The 16,901-nt window shown below is 35.0% G+C and overlaps 1 protein-coding gene across 1 annotated transcript; it reads left to right on the plus strand.

Annotated features, from left to right (window-relative positions):
- Window positions 1–1,222: 1,222 nt before the first annotated feature.
- LOC126965085 (uncharacterized) lies at window positions 1,223–16,650 on the plus strand. The gene is made up of 2 exons (XM_050808549.1): window positions 1,223–1,555; window positions 16,492–16,650. Exons 1-2 carry the CDS (start codon window positions 1,223–1,225, stop codon window positions 16,648–16,650), a joined length of 492 nt encoding a protein of 163 aa, XP_050664506.1.
- Window positions 16,651–16,901: the final 251 nt, after the last annotated feature.

Below are 16,901 nucleotides of genomic sequence, written 5' to 3' on the forward strand. Positions count from 1 at the left end.
ATTAAAACGATGAAAATGTAAATCTTGATTTAAAAGAGTGGCAATGCGTTTCTTGCTACTTCTTCTCATTAGTATTTACGAAGTAGCAGTAGATTCAATATTTTTTTTTTTTACATTCATACGTGTTATTTGTGATTTGTGGCCTACATGAATAGAGTGATTTTTATTTGGTTAATCGTTAATTATCTCAAAAAACAACTTATTGCCCTCCAGGAATCCCGGCAGAAGTGAAAAGTTGATCATTAACGTTGTGCTTTTTTTATATTATTGGAATGGTTCGGTAATAATTTCGCACGAATTGCTATATTTATCAGCATAAAACCTTGATGTTGGTTAAATACAATATTCATTTATTGCGCTATTGTACACAATAATATTAACAATGACAATTAATATTAAGTATATAAAAAATTTAACACTTCAGAACTATTACAATTATTATACATTAGAAAGTATATCTCTCAGAAAAATTTATATTATCCATAATTTCAACGACTTTCGTTCGAAATTGCGACCAGGTTACGTGTCCTGATGCGCGTTTAACATTTTATACCCATCCTTAGAAAAGTGCTCAAGAAATTTGCACTTCAAAAATGTTTACACAGCAATCTACTATTTTTATAAGGTATTGCTAAAATAAAATCATCATATAACAGAAAGAATATGCCATTGACAAGCTGTGAAAGTTATGATCACTCAATTTTAAATCATTAGCGCCTAATAATAAGTTATGATTGTCTGATTTTATGAGTGTATGAAATAATTTTTTATTTATACAAATTTCGGTATCACTTTATTATTTACAATAGCTAAAGTGATTGTTAACCTAGAAACTCCTCAATAATTTCCCGCGCTTTTTAATTCGTGTGTGAAGTTGCGGAGTTTGTTCTACTCATCACTACTCCAGTACTGGCCGTGTTAGTTCCGTACGAACATCACAGATGGCGTTGATAAGCAAAGTTGTATAGTTGGTATTATTTAATAATAACTGTCCATTGTCAATTTTCCGTAAAGGCAGTGTGATAATAAATGATAAATATATTTTTATTTCTTATAAAATATTACTGTCACGATGTACCTGTTTTCGTCGAGTTGAAATAATTTCTCTAATAGTGAATTTTGTGTTGTAGGTATAACATTAAATTATTATATTTACTGTTAGAATTATAAATAAATCATACTTGAATATATATTCTTTCACTTGACAGATTGGCGTGGCCCGATGTCGGAGGGTGAGGAGGCGGCGCGGCGGGGCCGAGGGCCGCCGGCGCCTCCGCCCCGCCCGAGCGTGCGCCCCGACCCCAAGCCCCGCTGCGCGCCGCCCCGGCTCATCCGGCCGTCGGAGCACCTGGCCATAGTCGAGAAGGCGATGGCTGACCGAACGAGAGCTGCGCAGCAACGGCCTCCGCCCCTGGTGCCGTCGGTGACGGTGCTGCCAGGGCCCAGACCAGTGCCGCCCCCGCCAGTGCCCAGGCCTTTCATGCAGCCGTCTAGGATGCCAGTGCCCACGTCTCATCCTGTCAGGAGATTGCCGCAGCCACCTAGAATGCCTCAGGTAAGCTGCCATGTTAAATACTTACTCCCTTATTCATAGTGGTCCGCTAACTTTAAACAGCCGCTAAGGAGTGTTTTTTCTTATTCTGACTTAGGTCAATAGAAGAAGACTGAGTGAGAATTAGCAATGCTTTAAGTTAGCAGACTATTATAAATAAGGGGGTTATTATTAATAAGATATATGTGGCACCCTCTGGGACCCTAGTTTCCTTTATATAATATACCGATGCTTACAATTGTTTGTTTCTCTACAGATATTGTTTCTTTGTTGTATAAGTTTAAAACTAAAGCCGACATCGTTCGGTTTAGTTTATGTCAAATTGAAATATGGTCAAGTTCCAGTTAATGTACCAGTACTGTTCAAAATATTGCAATTAAAAACAAGCAGTCTTGGTCTATGTACTAAGTGGATATAAGCATTTAAGATTTCGTGTACCTACATAAAAATTTGCTTTTCCCATGTTTCCCATACTAATATTTGCTTAAAGACTACAATAAAACAGCAGGCATATAAGATTTCTTCATATGTTTACTACTCCTGCTAAGTAACTTCCGCTCATACAAAGATCAAAAAACAATCTTCAACCAACATTACTTGTACCGCGAGTATTTGTATATAGAATGTGCAGTACTAATTCCTCTATGTCAAGTATGCTGTTCCCAACATTCCTCAATAAGCTTGCTCATGCATACCTGAAGCAGTACAATTAACAGTGCCACAGCGGGGAGCCGCCGTAGAGGTAGCATCGTAACAGTTTTTCCTGTACTGCATCCTGGGAGCTGGAATTTTCTCATATAAATTGAGGCTTGTTTAAGCCGCAAGTATTATAGAAACTCGAGGTTTTGCACTATGACAATTTCTGATTCTGATCTCGCGTTTAACAAACAAACTATGGGAAACTTTGTTTCTAAACCGGGTGTTGAGTATTAATTTTATTTTCGCTAACGTTAAGATATATAAGATATATCTTCGTAATCTATTTGAAATTAAATGCGATACTTAGTTTTTATTTATTTACTGTGCTTGCTCAAGGTGTAAGATAAACCTTATCTTGCAAAATAATCAGTCACTTTCTTTGCTTGGGCTGATGTCTAAAATGACGGTTATTATTTTTGCGGGACTTTCTGTGGCAGGTGCTTAGTGCTGCAAGAAGTAATTTAAGCTAACTTTCATTTATGTACATAAATGAAATAGAGTTTTGCGTGAAATAGAAATATTCTGATTTAAATCCGATACATTTGATACAGATTTAAGAATTACAAATAAGTATATCTGTAGCGCTAACACGACTGGCACATTAATCAGTGCCAAAAAAACCCGAAGAAAAACCTTACTAATCGAATTTCGTTCTCGACTATTTCCTCTCCTAAAACTTAAATACATAATTGTTAGTTAAGAAATGGAGGGAACTGTAATTTTTCCGCATATTGTTGTTGGATTGTATGCAGAACCTAGTATGCATTTGTATTCTGTTTTGGCCTATTTTTAAGCATTGAAGTAATCTAACACTTTCAAATCAAATTCAAATATGCCAAAGAGAGGAGACACAGATAATTATTATACATATTGGTGTTAGTTGAAAATCGTGGAGAACGTTTGTAAGGAAATATGACCGATTGTGTTTCGTCTTAGCGAAGTTTCCGCGAGCAAAGTTGTGGACGAAAGTTTTTAATATAATTATATAAGGGTTTACATAATTTTGTAAAACAGCTTATATATAAATTATTTTTTCGGTGAAAGGCAATCCAAATTAAGGTTCACAGTCAAACATGTCATTGTTTTTGCCATTTCGGCGGCGCGTGGGCGAACTTTCAACCGAACTTGTTACTGCTAATCGGAACGATGATGCAGCGTTTCGATACGAAAGTGATAGCCTCGTGAGTCATTGCCAATCGTGTATCATATTGTGTCGTGGCGCCAAATCCTTGACAGCACTTACATATTATGTGCGAGTACCGGATTGGCTCATTGGCGCACACTAAAGTATTTAAGAGTTTACGTCAGATCCTTGGGCTATTCAATCATTAGAGAAATGGTAATGCTTAAATTACTCAATATAGTTTAAATTTTAAAACTAGCGTACTGTAGTACGCGATTTCGTCCGCAGATTGACGTTCCATACGCGAAGTGTAATAAACAGGAACTCTATCTACTCTTATCCAAGAGAATTCGCCGATAAATTTTTACTATTAACATAGGTACTGACAATCTTATATCTCTACTCTGGGTTTTCTTCGTGGCATAGGCGTCCTATAACTCCTTCCAATGACTTGTCTCCTGTCACTCTACACCAGTATGGTCCCGCTGTCATCTTTATTTCGTATTCGCACTTACAGAGTTGCCCTCTCTACTTGTTGATATTCTTAGAAAGTATCAAGACTGCTCTGTCCGTGCGTCCGCTTGTCATCATAAATAGCCATCCCTAAAAAAGGTTATGATCAATATCAAATTTTGAAATGACAAAAATTTTACTTCACTTCAGTTCAATTACGATTATTATTGTTTTAATTAATTGTTTATTTAAAATATGATACTTGTATCAATTCAAAATTTGATTTAGGAACAAAAAAGAGACTGTACATTAACGAGATATTGCGAAGGCTGACCTACTCAAGACTGATGTGTATAATATGTAAATAATTGACAACCGTATTATGTCGTTATGTAAACATATGTGTTTAAGAGCGACATCTTAAAAGCTTTTTAAAACGCTGATAGATGGTCAGAGGTGTTGCGTCTGTGATGAGGTCAAGCGTAAAGAATGTGTTTCGTTAATATTATGGGTAAGTTGCAATCGTCTGCACTCTGACCTACATGGGAACCCTAATATCCGTTCGAGCTTGCAAACCAACGCTTTGTCGGAAATGACGGAAGCAGATTCAGATGAGTACAAACAAGTTTTAATTTATGTTTTAAGTTTTGTCGAATATGACATTGTAAAGTTATGGCGAAAGTAATCGCCACAATCATTTGGCGATACTGGTAACAGATCGAAACATGCATTTTCTTCTTCTCAGTTCTAAACGAAGTTATGTATTACTAGCACGATTTTTCGGAAACACTATATCAAATAATAATTTGTTATCACATATGTGCATCAGTTGTATGATTCATTTAATGGTAAATTTGCAGTTGTATTTTCTTTACCAAAATATTATAGGCAGGCATATGCTTTTCTTGACTATTTAGAAGCGAACAATATTGACAAGAGTTCGAATAACGATTTTATGGGGTACGTCTGAACGACATCAACTACGACGCGTTTCCATTGACAATCATTAAAAATCCCAAGCACCCTTTCAGGTCGACTAAATCATCTGCTATGTGAGTTACTGACCAGCGATCTTGATTTTGAAAGTGATTTAGAAAAGCTGCAGTAGGTAAAAGAATTTAATCTAGTTGCCGTCAACTTCTTTTAAAGCAGGGAAACTGATAACAATAGAAAAGTGCATGAACGCGTTTTGTCCGTCCCTGTTTCCCCATAATTTTTCCAAAGAAAAGTATAGGTAAAGTACTTCTGTTAGATGCTACCTTCCCATTCTATAGGCGTTTGTTATCCCTCCAGCATTGAAGCTTATTTATTCACAGTGGTCTACAAGTTATCCTCGTTCACCCCTGGAAGTTAACTTTTAATAGTAGCTATGCAAAATATCCAAAAATAAATGTAAGAAATGGAATAAAAATAGATTATAACGTCAAGTATTTATTATCAACATTTGTTTATATAACGAAACCAATTTTAGTGCCGCAGAGAATGATTAAAAAACAGATGGAGCCTCAATCATGCCATTTTAGTAGTAATTACAAATTCATATGACGTTAAAATCTAAAACTGGCTTTCCCAAGTAGAGAAAGGAACTATTAAAACCTCCTGAGAATGAATCATTGGAAAGTTAAAAATTTGATAGCACATTGGATAGCCCAAATATTTCATGGATCCCTTTCATTACAACTTACGATGTTTTGTTTAGTAGTTCAGTTATTAAAATAGTAAAAAGCTTTTACTAATAAATCAATATTTTTTTAATTTACTTATTACGTGCTTGTAGGTAACTTAAAACATATCTTTAGTATGTATACAACTTAGTTCAAATATAACAACGTAAATATTTATAATTATACACGCCAATACAATTTTCATTCCAAAAAGATTGTGTGAATATTGGTATGTGCCTATAGTGTTAAATGAATCTATACATATAATAAAGTCGGAACAGAGTCAAAACTAGCTGAGTTACACAGCCGAGTGTGACAGCTCTGTATCAATCCATATCATCAAGATAAAGTGCTTAGCGCGCTTCGAGAAGTTTTCACTCAAAATTAAAAAAAAATCTTGGACAGCAGATTCATGATCAGTATCCACACGGCTTACCGGCTGTGATCGATGAGCCATCAACATATAAACTCGCCGTATCAATCCTCCGCAGTGTTCGCGAAGCCCTGTCTATAATTGCCTAGAATCTTAGTCCACCCACTTGTGTTCACAGTTTGATCGAGCACCGTTTACCGGTACGTTCGACAAGCAATCAAGTACGTATTGAAAGAGGTCGTTTGTCTTTCATTTATTGGTGTACAATGGTTGTACGACGCTAAATGGCCGGCTGGCACGAGACAACAGTAGTGCATGTGGATTTTATCGGAAACGCTATTGCTACTTGCGCAATTGTGATTCGAAATCGGACTCGTGTTTGTTGCTCGCTGGAGGAATTGGCTTGTTGTATATGTTTACTATGTTAGTTTCTTTTATTATTAATGTTTAACAACAAATACAAATGATTTTAAATATTTCCACATTGTATCAATTTTCCCCATTTTTATACGCTTTATATTAGCTTCACCTGTATGTTTGTAACCGACTTCTTTGGGCGCGATTTTGACCCACTTTAAACGGCTAGATTTCGTTCAAACTTTGTAGATTTATCGAGGACCGATGACATTACACTAATTTGATAAAATTATACTAAAAAATAAAAAATAAATAATAGTTAAAAATTACTAAAAAGCACGCTTTATATAAAATTCAACTAAAAATAGAAAATAAATTTAAATTGAAAATAGGGTAAAAAAATATATTTTATTGTAAAAAAAGCGTGGGGTGCTTTTTAAGATATTATTAAAATAATAATTCTTCTACACCCCACGCTTTTCTTTACAATAAAATATATTTTTTTACACTATTTACAATTTAAATTTATTTTCTATTTTTTAGTTGAATTTTATATAAAGCGTGCTTTTTAGTTATTTTAACTATTATTTTTTAGACTAACTTTTTGTTGTCTACTCGTTTTTAAAACTAATCCATTTTATGTTGTGCTGACTAGATGCACCAGTGAAAGCAGGAATTTGTATATATATGTTATATGACATATTCCCCGATGTTTGCTAAACATATCAACTTCATGTACATATTTCATACTAGCCGTTCCCGCCCGCTTCGCTGGGAAATTAATTAAATTTTATTCATCTCATTACAAATACAATAAAAAAATAAGTAGCCATAAACCATCTAGGATAAATTTTGCATCGAATGGTGCAGGTCATATATATATATGACCTGATCGTATATAATATATTATGACACTCATACATAGGAAATCAAAGGATTAATTTAAGTTTACATAAATGCTACTAAGCACTAATATACTATAAAATGTATAGGATATAATATGTACACGAGTATCGGCTCTCATTGTTTTATCATTTTAAAATATGATGTATTTTTATATATATTATTTAAAGATTTATGAGTATTTTCTTTTAAATATATTATTGGAACAACAATAATAATAAACTTACTGACCCGACAGACGTTGTTCTGTTCATAATGAAAAAAAACTCTTGCGGGTGGAATTTCGTAAAATCCGTTCTTAGCTGACTTCTACTGTGAAAAGAATATTCCTACCAAATTTCAAGTCTTTAGCTGTAATGTTTCCAGAGATATCGTGATGACTGACTTTATACGTGGAAATCTCTTATATATATATAGATGACAATTAGTCATTAAGAATATCTTTTAAGACCAAACTCACTTTACAGGACATGACACAGATAAACATACAGTAATGATACAGTTTTAACCAACTAGCTGTAGCTATTGTACTGCCACATTTACAAATCGTAAGAATTAATGCGCGTACATTCACTCGCATGTCAATTCAATGATTGATGGAGCCAGGGCGGGTTCATAGTTAAATCGACTGCTAGATATTCAATGCAAGATCAATATTTATTGATAGTTTTATTGTATTTGTGAGTGCATTAGCCTTTTAATGGCTGTCGTAGGAGAACTGTTCCGCCTACACTGCACCATGTTAAATGTTAATATGTTTTATGATGCTCGCTGTAATACATATTAGCGTAGGTCAAGACTTGTGTAATGGTGGTTTATACGGGATTACAGGGAATCGAACTCTTTGGATTTGTGGTTGAACATCTACACTAGGGCTGTCACACAGTCAAGTAACCGCTAGGGCTCTCAATTAAATTAAATAATTTTTAAATTAGTTGTTTTATGAACGTACAGTATATTTGTTTTGTAGAAATTGTGCTTATAATTTAACAACGTCCTCAACGCTCTTGTGATTTCTTTTATTTAACAAGAGAGTATGAGCTGCGGTGACACGTTTGTTCTCGTGTCTAGTCACAAGAAAAAAAAATAAGTTGACGTGTAACCAACACGTAACGTGTAATAAGAACATGAATTTAATATGGCACCAGTAATCTATAGACAGACATAGCTATCATTCAATTGGGTCAAAAAATGAAAATTATCATTTATTATTTCAATTACAATGTATGGGAAGCGATGCAACAGAAATACTCAAACCTCATGACTATACGAGTAAGTAAGTCAACCGCAAGAGCTATTGAGTAGAGCAGATGCACCAATCCACATACACTGTACATAAATAAAGGCATTATGAGGGCATGTTATCAACATTATGATCATAACTATAAATATATTTGTAAACAACATGAAGCAGAGTTCCTGATGTCACCATCATCCGGCCACTACAAGTAGCATGACGCGTGGACCAGCCATCACCTGCCTCGACAATATTTTAGGGAAGAAACGACCCGGTCTACAAAAAGAAATGTTTGTGGAACCCTATTAATTATATAGTATCTAAGCAAGATAAAAGACCTTAAATGATCTCATATTATCCAGAAAATAAACGTAAAGTCAGCTAGGTATAGCAAGAGACTGGCGCGGGCGTCCGCGTTCGACGTATTATTGCGCACAGAATTACTAAGATCTTGATGCACTTTCTACAGTACACTGTGAGCTCGTTTATCGGCTAACAGTAATAAGCTATTTTTCAATTGCGCCGCCATTCGGTTCCGCTGATCACTTTAGCGAATTCGTGTCGATATTCTGAGTTATTGGACTTCCTGCTTCGATTGTTTTATGGGCCATGTTTAGAGGTCTGTAGTTTAGCTAGCTGGTATTTCGCATATTGGAGGATGTTAGTAATTCTGTTTTTTTTTATTCTATTACTTTCTGGTCATAAATTCAAAATAGATTGAAATGGGTTTTCACCTCTCACTTCAGTACTTCGTAAAACAGATAGGAAGTAAATTTATTGAATTAGGCGTTCATTTGCGGAAATCCATAATAATTTAAATGTCATGACTTAATATTTTATGTGCTAAATCCGCAAAGTTTTGTGGGTCTACATGCAGAATACAAGCACTCCCGCTGGACCCCGAAGACCGGGTTGTCGGTCACGTAAAACTCTGCTGAAACCAATTGAACACCAGTTTCGCCCCTACACGAGGTAATTACTCTCAAGAGCTGTTTATTGTCAATCCCAAGTTCAGCGAGTGAAGACATGTTATTTTAATTGTGATTCAGCCCTTTTATTATTTTGAATCAAATGTTCGAAAAAAATCCTCTATACAAGTAATACCACATGAAATCTGGATCAGACATATTATTGTCTTAAACAGGTTAGCAAATTTTAATATCTATGTTGTAGTAGTCGTTATACCATCCAGCCATATGGAAGTAAAAAAATTTCAAATGAAAAAGTCATTAAAATAAATGTGCTAGCAGATATTTATAAGTACATGTAGGGATGACTGGATAATATACTTCATGTCACTTTCCCTTATCGCGAAGGCGTTGTGGCCGCTGCCCACGTTTCAGCCAGATTAACACAATCAACTGTATTATAGTATCAGATTCATATCTTGAGCACGTAAGCTGGTTACAATGGTGATGCTGTAATTGTTACGACCTCCTTTAAATTTGTAGCTCTGTTTCGAACACAAACGTAGAGGCAGTGATCCGATTTTGTTTTAAATACACCACTTATAAGAAAAATTATGTAGAAGTTTCATAGGTTATATGTATATAATTTTCAAAAGAAATAAGAGGGGAGACAATGTTAAATAGATTTTAATTAAAATTATTAACACTATTAAAAAATATTGTTTTTACTCAATAAACGAATATTATCAAGCGAAGTGGTAGTGGCACCAATACTATTCTTAATATTATAAATTTTTGTGATTATTTTTACTACGTAGATAATATTTCTTTTTTTTTAATGACAATAAGTGACGAGACGAGCAGGTCGTTCAGCGGATGGTAATTGATGCGCCCTGCCCATTACAATGCTGTGCCGCTCAGGTTTCTTGAAATACCCAAAAATGCTGAGCGGCACTACAACAGCGCTCGTCACCTTGAGTCATAAGGTTTTAAATCTCATTTGGCCAGTAATTTCACTAGCTACGGCGCACTTCAGACCGAAACACAGTAATGCTTACACATTACTGCTTCACGACGGAAATACATATATACTTAACATTTCACACCTTTTACAATACCTATTGTTCGTATTTTATATTTGTTCTGGTCTGGCTTTTATATTGGTATCATCATAAATCACTACATCAATTCAGTAAACATTTTTAATGTAATTCAGGAAAAAATACAAACATTATTTTTTAATATTATGTTAAGTAGAATAAGCTTTAGTGTGTGGGGCGTTAATTGTCTGTTATTGCGCTGAGCTTGGATGTAAAGTGCATAAACAACATACTTAGAAACTTGATATCAAATCACGAAGTTGTAAGGAAATATTAAACTTTAACATCGTAACTGGATCTGGTTGTAGTTAAGTGTGTGAAGTAGCTAATTATATTCCTTCGTGTCCCATTACAAGCGCAGCAAATAGACGCTCCGTGAAAGCTCTTGTTGTGTATTTTTGTAAGCTTTTATTGTTTAAAAATAATTGCATCTTAAGAAATGTTTCTATGGAACCTGCAGTAAAAAATCACCGGAACCATGCACTCTTAAAACAGCAGACGAATAACAAGAGCCTTTCATTTTTAAGCTCTAAGAAACATCTTTTACTGATCAATGTGTAATTTCATGAATCAATGAATCTAATTGTAAATCTGAAACGTATCTATGACTAGCTATTCTATGCTGTTCAAATTGTTTAACGTAACGAACGTTATTCACTCGAATGATAGTTAAATCAGTCTTAAAATTTGATTATTATTTAGAAAACATAAAATCTGTCTCCACAATCGCGACAGTTTAATTTATTATTGATGCTATGTATTCAAGGTTACTACTAGGTAATTACAACTAACTAATTGTCTCATATTCAAAATGTACTTGTCACTATGTATTTTGTACTTAAATTGCGTTCTTGCGTATGGCTTCATATCTATATTATATGCTCTGGAAAACTCTCGTTGGGATTAAGTGCCTAACTAACAGATAAAATTTTCATCATATGCTACTCAATGCGAAAGTCAGCCTCAATCTTACCTTGTCGTCAAATATACAAACCTCGTAGTCTTTTGTCCTACTTTTCCATAAGAACCTCTCAACTCCGTCTCCCTCCTTCTGTTTCCGTCCGATTAGGAAATAGCATTATGTGATACCGTTAAACGCTGTTCTATTATTTCCGATTAAATTATCTCTATGAAAAATGTAAAGCTACTTTCAATTGTTGGCACGCGATCCGCCCACAGAGCAGCCCGTCATTAATAGTCTGATTGACATAAGACAGTTGTGCGCGTGTCTCCACTGTACCACGACTTATTTAATTTTCTCCATTATTTTGTTAGTAGTTTAGTAACTACAATAAAAAATTGTCCCGAAACTGTGAGAATATCAGTAACAGTAATGAAAGAAAGATGTGTAAGTAAGTAGCAAGTTTTATTCTTATGAATTTGGTGTAATAATATAGATTACTGGTTCTGTTTTGTTTTCAAATAAAATTAAAACATAATTAAATGCTCGTGCTTAAATAAAAGCCCGATTGAAATACATTTAATTGCGAATGAGGATAACGCACTTAAAAATACGCAACTGGGTATTTAATGCTAAAATACAAATATTCCAGCTTTGTTATAACGGTATCAAGGTTAAGTTACCACTAGACAGCGTAGAGTTATTTGCCCGTACACTATCCTGTGTACCTAACTATAAACACGTTCAGAATTCTCTTTCGTTAGCCTACTAACTGACTTATTTCATTTATTAGGAAAACTTTGCTAAATAATATGCCCGTGTCACGATTGGAGCCACAAGTTGCGCGCAGGTCGTGCACTACCTACAACAGATTTATTTACAGTTAAATATCTGTGACGGCTCGTAATAGACCTGTCTCAGCTCATTACGCTTTCAGACGGCACACATTCTCATCTCATTTCTGGCTCTGTAATATTTACCTTTCATCCTCGTACGGCTAAAAGTGACTCGTTAATACAGATATGAATGCGGGTAATTTTGCGCTAGTTGAAAATATTATTTTTGCCGTCAATTCAACTAATGCAAAACCGGCACTGTTAGTTGATTGAAGTTTCTGCTTTCCTAGAAAAATGATGCGAGGTTTTGGGCTCTAATTAATTGTCATTCACCAAATTTAAAGATTAATTCTGTTAATATTTATTTAAAAACCGCATTAAAAAAATGTAATCTGTGTGAATGTGTAGAATTAATCTGTGCGATATAAATTCAGATAGAAAAGCTTTTTAAAAATTTGAGTAAAGCTCTTAGCGGTGAATGTTCTATCATGTTTATTTGATTTAAGAAAACATGAAGAGTAGTTTCAGCAGTCCTCACATGATGTCAACTTGATCGCTGCCTAAAGAATTCTAAAAAGAACTAAACAGGTGAAAATGGGATTATGCTCGGGCTATATGGCGAATGCATAAACACCTCCCAGCCAAACTATCTTAACTTTAGCAGTAGCTTGATGAAAAAACCCTTTCTATTTATCAATTCAAGCTGCTTTCTCTCAACTTCAGTTCTTAATAATCTCAATTGTTGGCAGTAGTAGAAGCCGATGATTCTGCCTGGTAAAGGCTCCAAGTAAACAACTTCCAATCCCGCCCAAACCGGGTTTTGCCAGAGTCTATGAAGCCTGACCTTTGACTACAACTTTGTCGGACATTCTAGTAATTTTACGCACGTTGTATGTCACTTCAATCTTCGAAAACGGGCTCGTTTGCATTGCGTCGCAATAAAGGATAGCAAATTAATAAATTTAAATTAACGAGTTAACGCTTCTTCAGTTTTTTTTTCAGTGTGCTCGTGTGGCACCCAAAAATCGAGCTTTCTTGTGTACCTACGTGGGTGAAAACTGGTTTGTAGTCTATTCCCAGTTCTTCAGCAATGTGGTAAATACTACTCCACGTCGTGACGTCCAATAGCAGGGCGATCAGAGCGAGGTGCATGTTTCGCATCAAATTTTATATCATAAATCATTATTATACTTGTTTTGAAAACGATTAAAACAACTTTGTGCTATTTTTATTGAAATTCAACCTTTTTTAATGTCATCCAACCCAGCTAGGTCAAAATATAATCCAACCAAAAGATTTTATTATAAGTTTATACAAACTATATGCGAATACTTTTAGTTAAATTTATTATTAAAACAATCAAAGAATTAACGTTATAAAATGGCTTGATGTTTGATGAATATTGTACACTTTAACGTATCGTACAAGACAATGGCCACGCGACAAGATAATGAATTCGTTCTGTTTGCTGTTATGGAAATTCAGTTTTGGAATCCATACTATGTCTTCTGAAGGTGCAGTCTAGTCTAAATTAACTACTTATATACAGTCCAATCTAATAAGTTTCGTATTTAAAAAATATGCGCGTACCTTCACAATCAAGAATCCTTAAAAGGCTGCAACGCTCCTGTGATTCCTCTGGTGTTGCAAGAGAATGTAGGGGCGGTGATCATCAGGTGACCCGTACCTACGCTCGTTTGTCCTTCGTTTCCATAAAAAAATTAAAAAATTTATTTTTTGTTTGGAAAAAAAACCGCAATAACAGACATTTAGAAAAGGTGGCGAGACTGCAAAGACGTTTGCCTGATGGTAACTGATCCGCCCTGTCCGTTAAAGGGCTTTACAGCTCAGGATTCTTGATTGAACCCAAAATTTTGAGCATAAACCACGGCGCCCATGAAACCGAAACACAATAATACAATCTTAACAAATCACCAAGATGACGCGCATATAGGAGTATTACACATTAAAAACCGGACAAAATTATTTTATATTTTATTTTACTATTTTATGAAATAAAAGTCAATAATTCATCATAAATAAGCATTTATTTAAAAGGAAAAACAATTAAAAAAGAATTACAAATGTAAGGGAGTATTTACTCTTAAAACAGGATTTGTTTTCAAGATGATAATTATGAGGAGACCGAATCAATCAGAATCACTGTCTCCGAGTTCACAGGTGATTTGGTCCTCATAATCTTCGTCGTCAGAACTGTCACAATTCAGTGTTTTCGTGAGAAGCATACTAATAGCTTCCTGGGAAAAAGACTTGCTTTTCTTCTTCCATTTTATTCTGTTGCAGCTGATGAAGGGATCAGATGTCAGCAACAACCTATTTAAAATATCTGTGTTGCAGTCCCCTCTAGAAAATTTTCTTGCAAAGTCTACGTCAAACATAACTATTTTCAATTTTGCCCGGTTTTTTATGTGTAATACTCCTATGTGCGAGCGACGTTGGAAATTTTATTCCTCAGCAACCACAATAGGTACCCGATAATATATCTTTGGAAAGGTCTTGTTGAGGAAAGCTTTATAATCGAGTTTGGGTTGTTAGGGGGTCGGGATCAAAAGCTATTCAGGTTCAAACATTTCCCATAGAGTTGCATTACAGGCATGCAAACATGGGCAGGAGACGCGTGGGACGCCAGTAGTAGTAAACAATATTTATTGAACAGTTCTGCTTTGCGACAGGAAAAAAGCGCCGCTGTGGTACCAGTTCGAACTGGTTACAATAGAATTGAGAACGGAATCCTTAAAATTAATTACTAATAGGCCCGATGCAGAAACGTTTTACTGCATTATAATCGTTGTCGATACAAATGATTTACTAAGGCAATATTCACACGTTTTCTATGCAAATTTCTGAATCGAAGTTTTCAATTAGCTTCACTTTCACGTTTCACCTATTGGGAGTAAAATGTTGTGGGTAGGTAATGGAAAATGTTATATTCATCGTTCAATAACTTAATGATTATCGAGTTAAAGTAACTTTCGAATGAACTGCAGTTTGCGGCACTCGCCCATCGCACAGCGCTCACCTAGCACGTTACAAACTCTAATAACTTACAGGAGTATTGTGTAGATACTGATTCTCAGCTGTCCAGAAGACAGCATTAGCACAGTCTTATCCCGAATCCAAAATAAAACTTCAATTTAAATGTCGAATACTTAAATTTCGACGATTTTGGTTGTTGTGAGCCACAGATTTGCCCGTACGGATGGATGTGTCCATATTCGAATTTATGCCGCTTATATAAAGTCTGACTGAGCAATGAACCAAGGCCGAGAAATGCGGATTCTTCGTTTCAGTCTCGTTGTGCACTCAGATACCTAAAGCTACACATTGTTAAGAACATAGTGGTCGATGGAAGGCCATAAAAAGATAACATAACAGATAACTTCTCGTTCGTAGACCTACTAATACCTGAGACTCTGCTGTCGATCTGTCTGTCAGCATAAACCCCATTTATAGTAAGAAAACTTATATTGACGCGCTCAGCATTGTATCTTTTGGACATTGAATTTGTTTGGGTTATGTCGGCAGCTCGGCACGAGACGACTAAGGGAGACTTGTTTTGTGAGCACCAGTGCAATTTCGTATTATAAACCCTAGTTAATAACGTTCTCAAAATATCCTTTAAGTGGGAATTATACATTCACGTCTTTTTTTATGAATCGTGCGTTGCGCTAATATAGTTATATGAGTGTGATTTACCAATCATATATAGAATCTTTTTTTTTGTACAATATTAAAATAAATTAAAGATAAAGATGCAATCAAACTAAAGTTTAGAAGTAATATTATAATTCGAAAATATTATTTCCCTATAATTAATATTTAAGCCTTGCAAGCAATAAAAGATATAGAACTCATTTCCACTGTCATAAAATCGAGCCTTAACACTACATACAATGAAATATAGAGCTTTAAGAAGATTAGAATGAGTGGGAGCTACTTTCATTGTGGTTTATCTACGCCTTTAAAACTCTTTGTCCTTCGTTAGTCCTACACTTTACAGCCGCTGTATAAAACAGTCGTAGCTATAAAGATATCTTTGTATCAATACGGACAATAGTCGGCTTCATTACAATGTTACTTTATTGGGTCTTACAGTGTACCTTAAAACCACAGCGATTATATTATAAGAATTACTAGTAAAAATATTTAATGTAGCTTTTTAACTAGGTACCTTACCTGACAGACTGTGGTGCTCAAATAGTTAATCAATTGTGAAGATTTTATGGAGTTGTCGCAAGTGAATAGCAATGTATTAACAAATTGTTCGATGTGTTGGGAAAATATAACATAATAGTAGCATTTAATCGGCATATGAAATATTTTATAGAAATAGTATAACTTTTGATCTTATCTAATCAAAAAAGCGCAAAGATTTCGAAGACTGGATTGACCACATGCGGCGACTACCACGTATGGTCCATGGACCAGCCATCGATTCCCTCGCACAAATACGACCCGTCCTCACGCCGCTGCTAAGCCAAAATGAAGACATTATTCAGTTGGAGTTTCTTGGAAATCAGTAAGGACTGCCTGACAGTTACGGATTAATTGAAAGTTTAATAAAGGTACTTCCATTATCAATAAACTAATGTCTAAACATTATATTTTATTATGAGGCTAACTTTTTGCAAAGGCTGCAAAAATATCTCGCAAGATTATCTTACGAAGAGTCACACTTTATTATGTTTTTACTTAATTAAAGAGTTAGGGTTCCGGACTTGTAAAAGATAACCGGAACGCTTTTAGAATCACTTCGTAAGCATCTAACGAAACC

The sequence above is a fragment of the Leptidea sinapis genome, chromosome 1 (genome assembly GCF_905404315.1).
Source record: "Leptidea sinapis chromosome 1, ilLepSina1.1, whole genome shotgun sequence".
Taxonomy (NCBI): Eukaryota; Metazoa; Arthropoda; class Insecta; order Lepidoptera; family Pieridae; genus Leptidea; species Leptidea sinapis.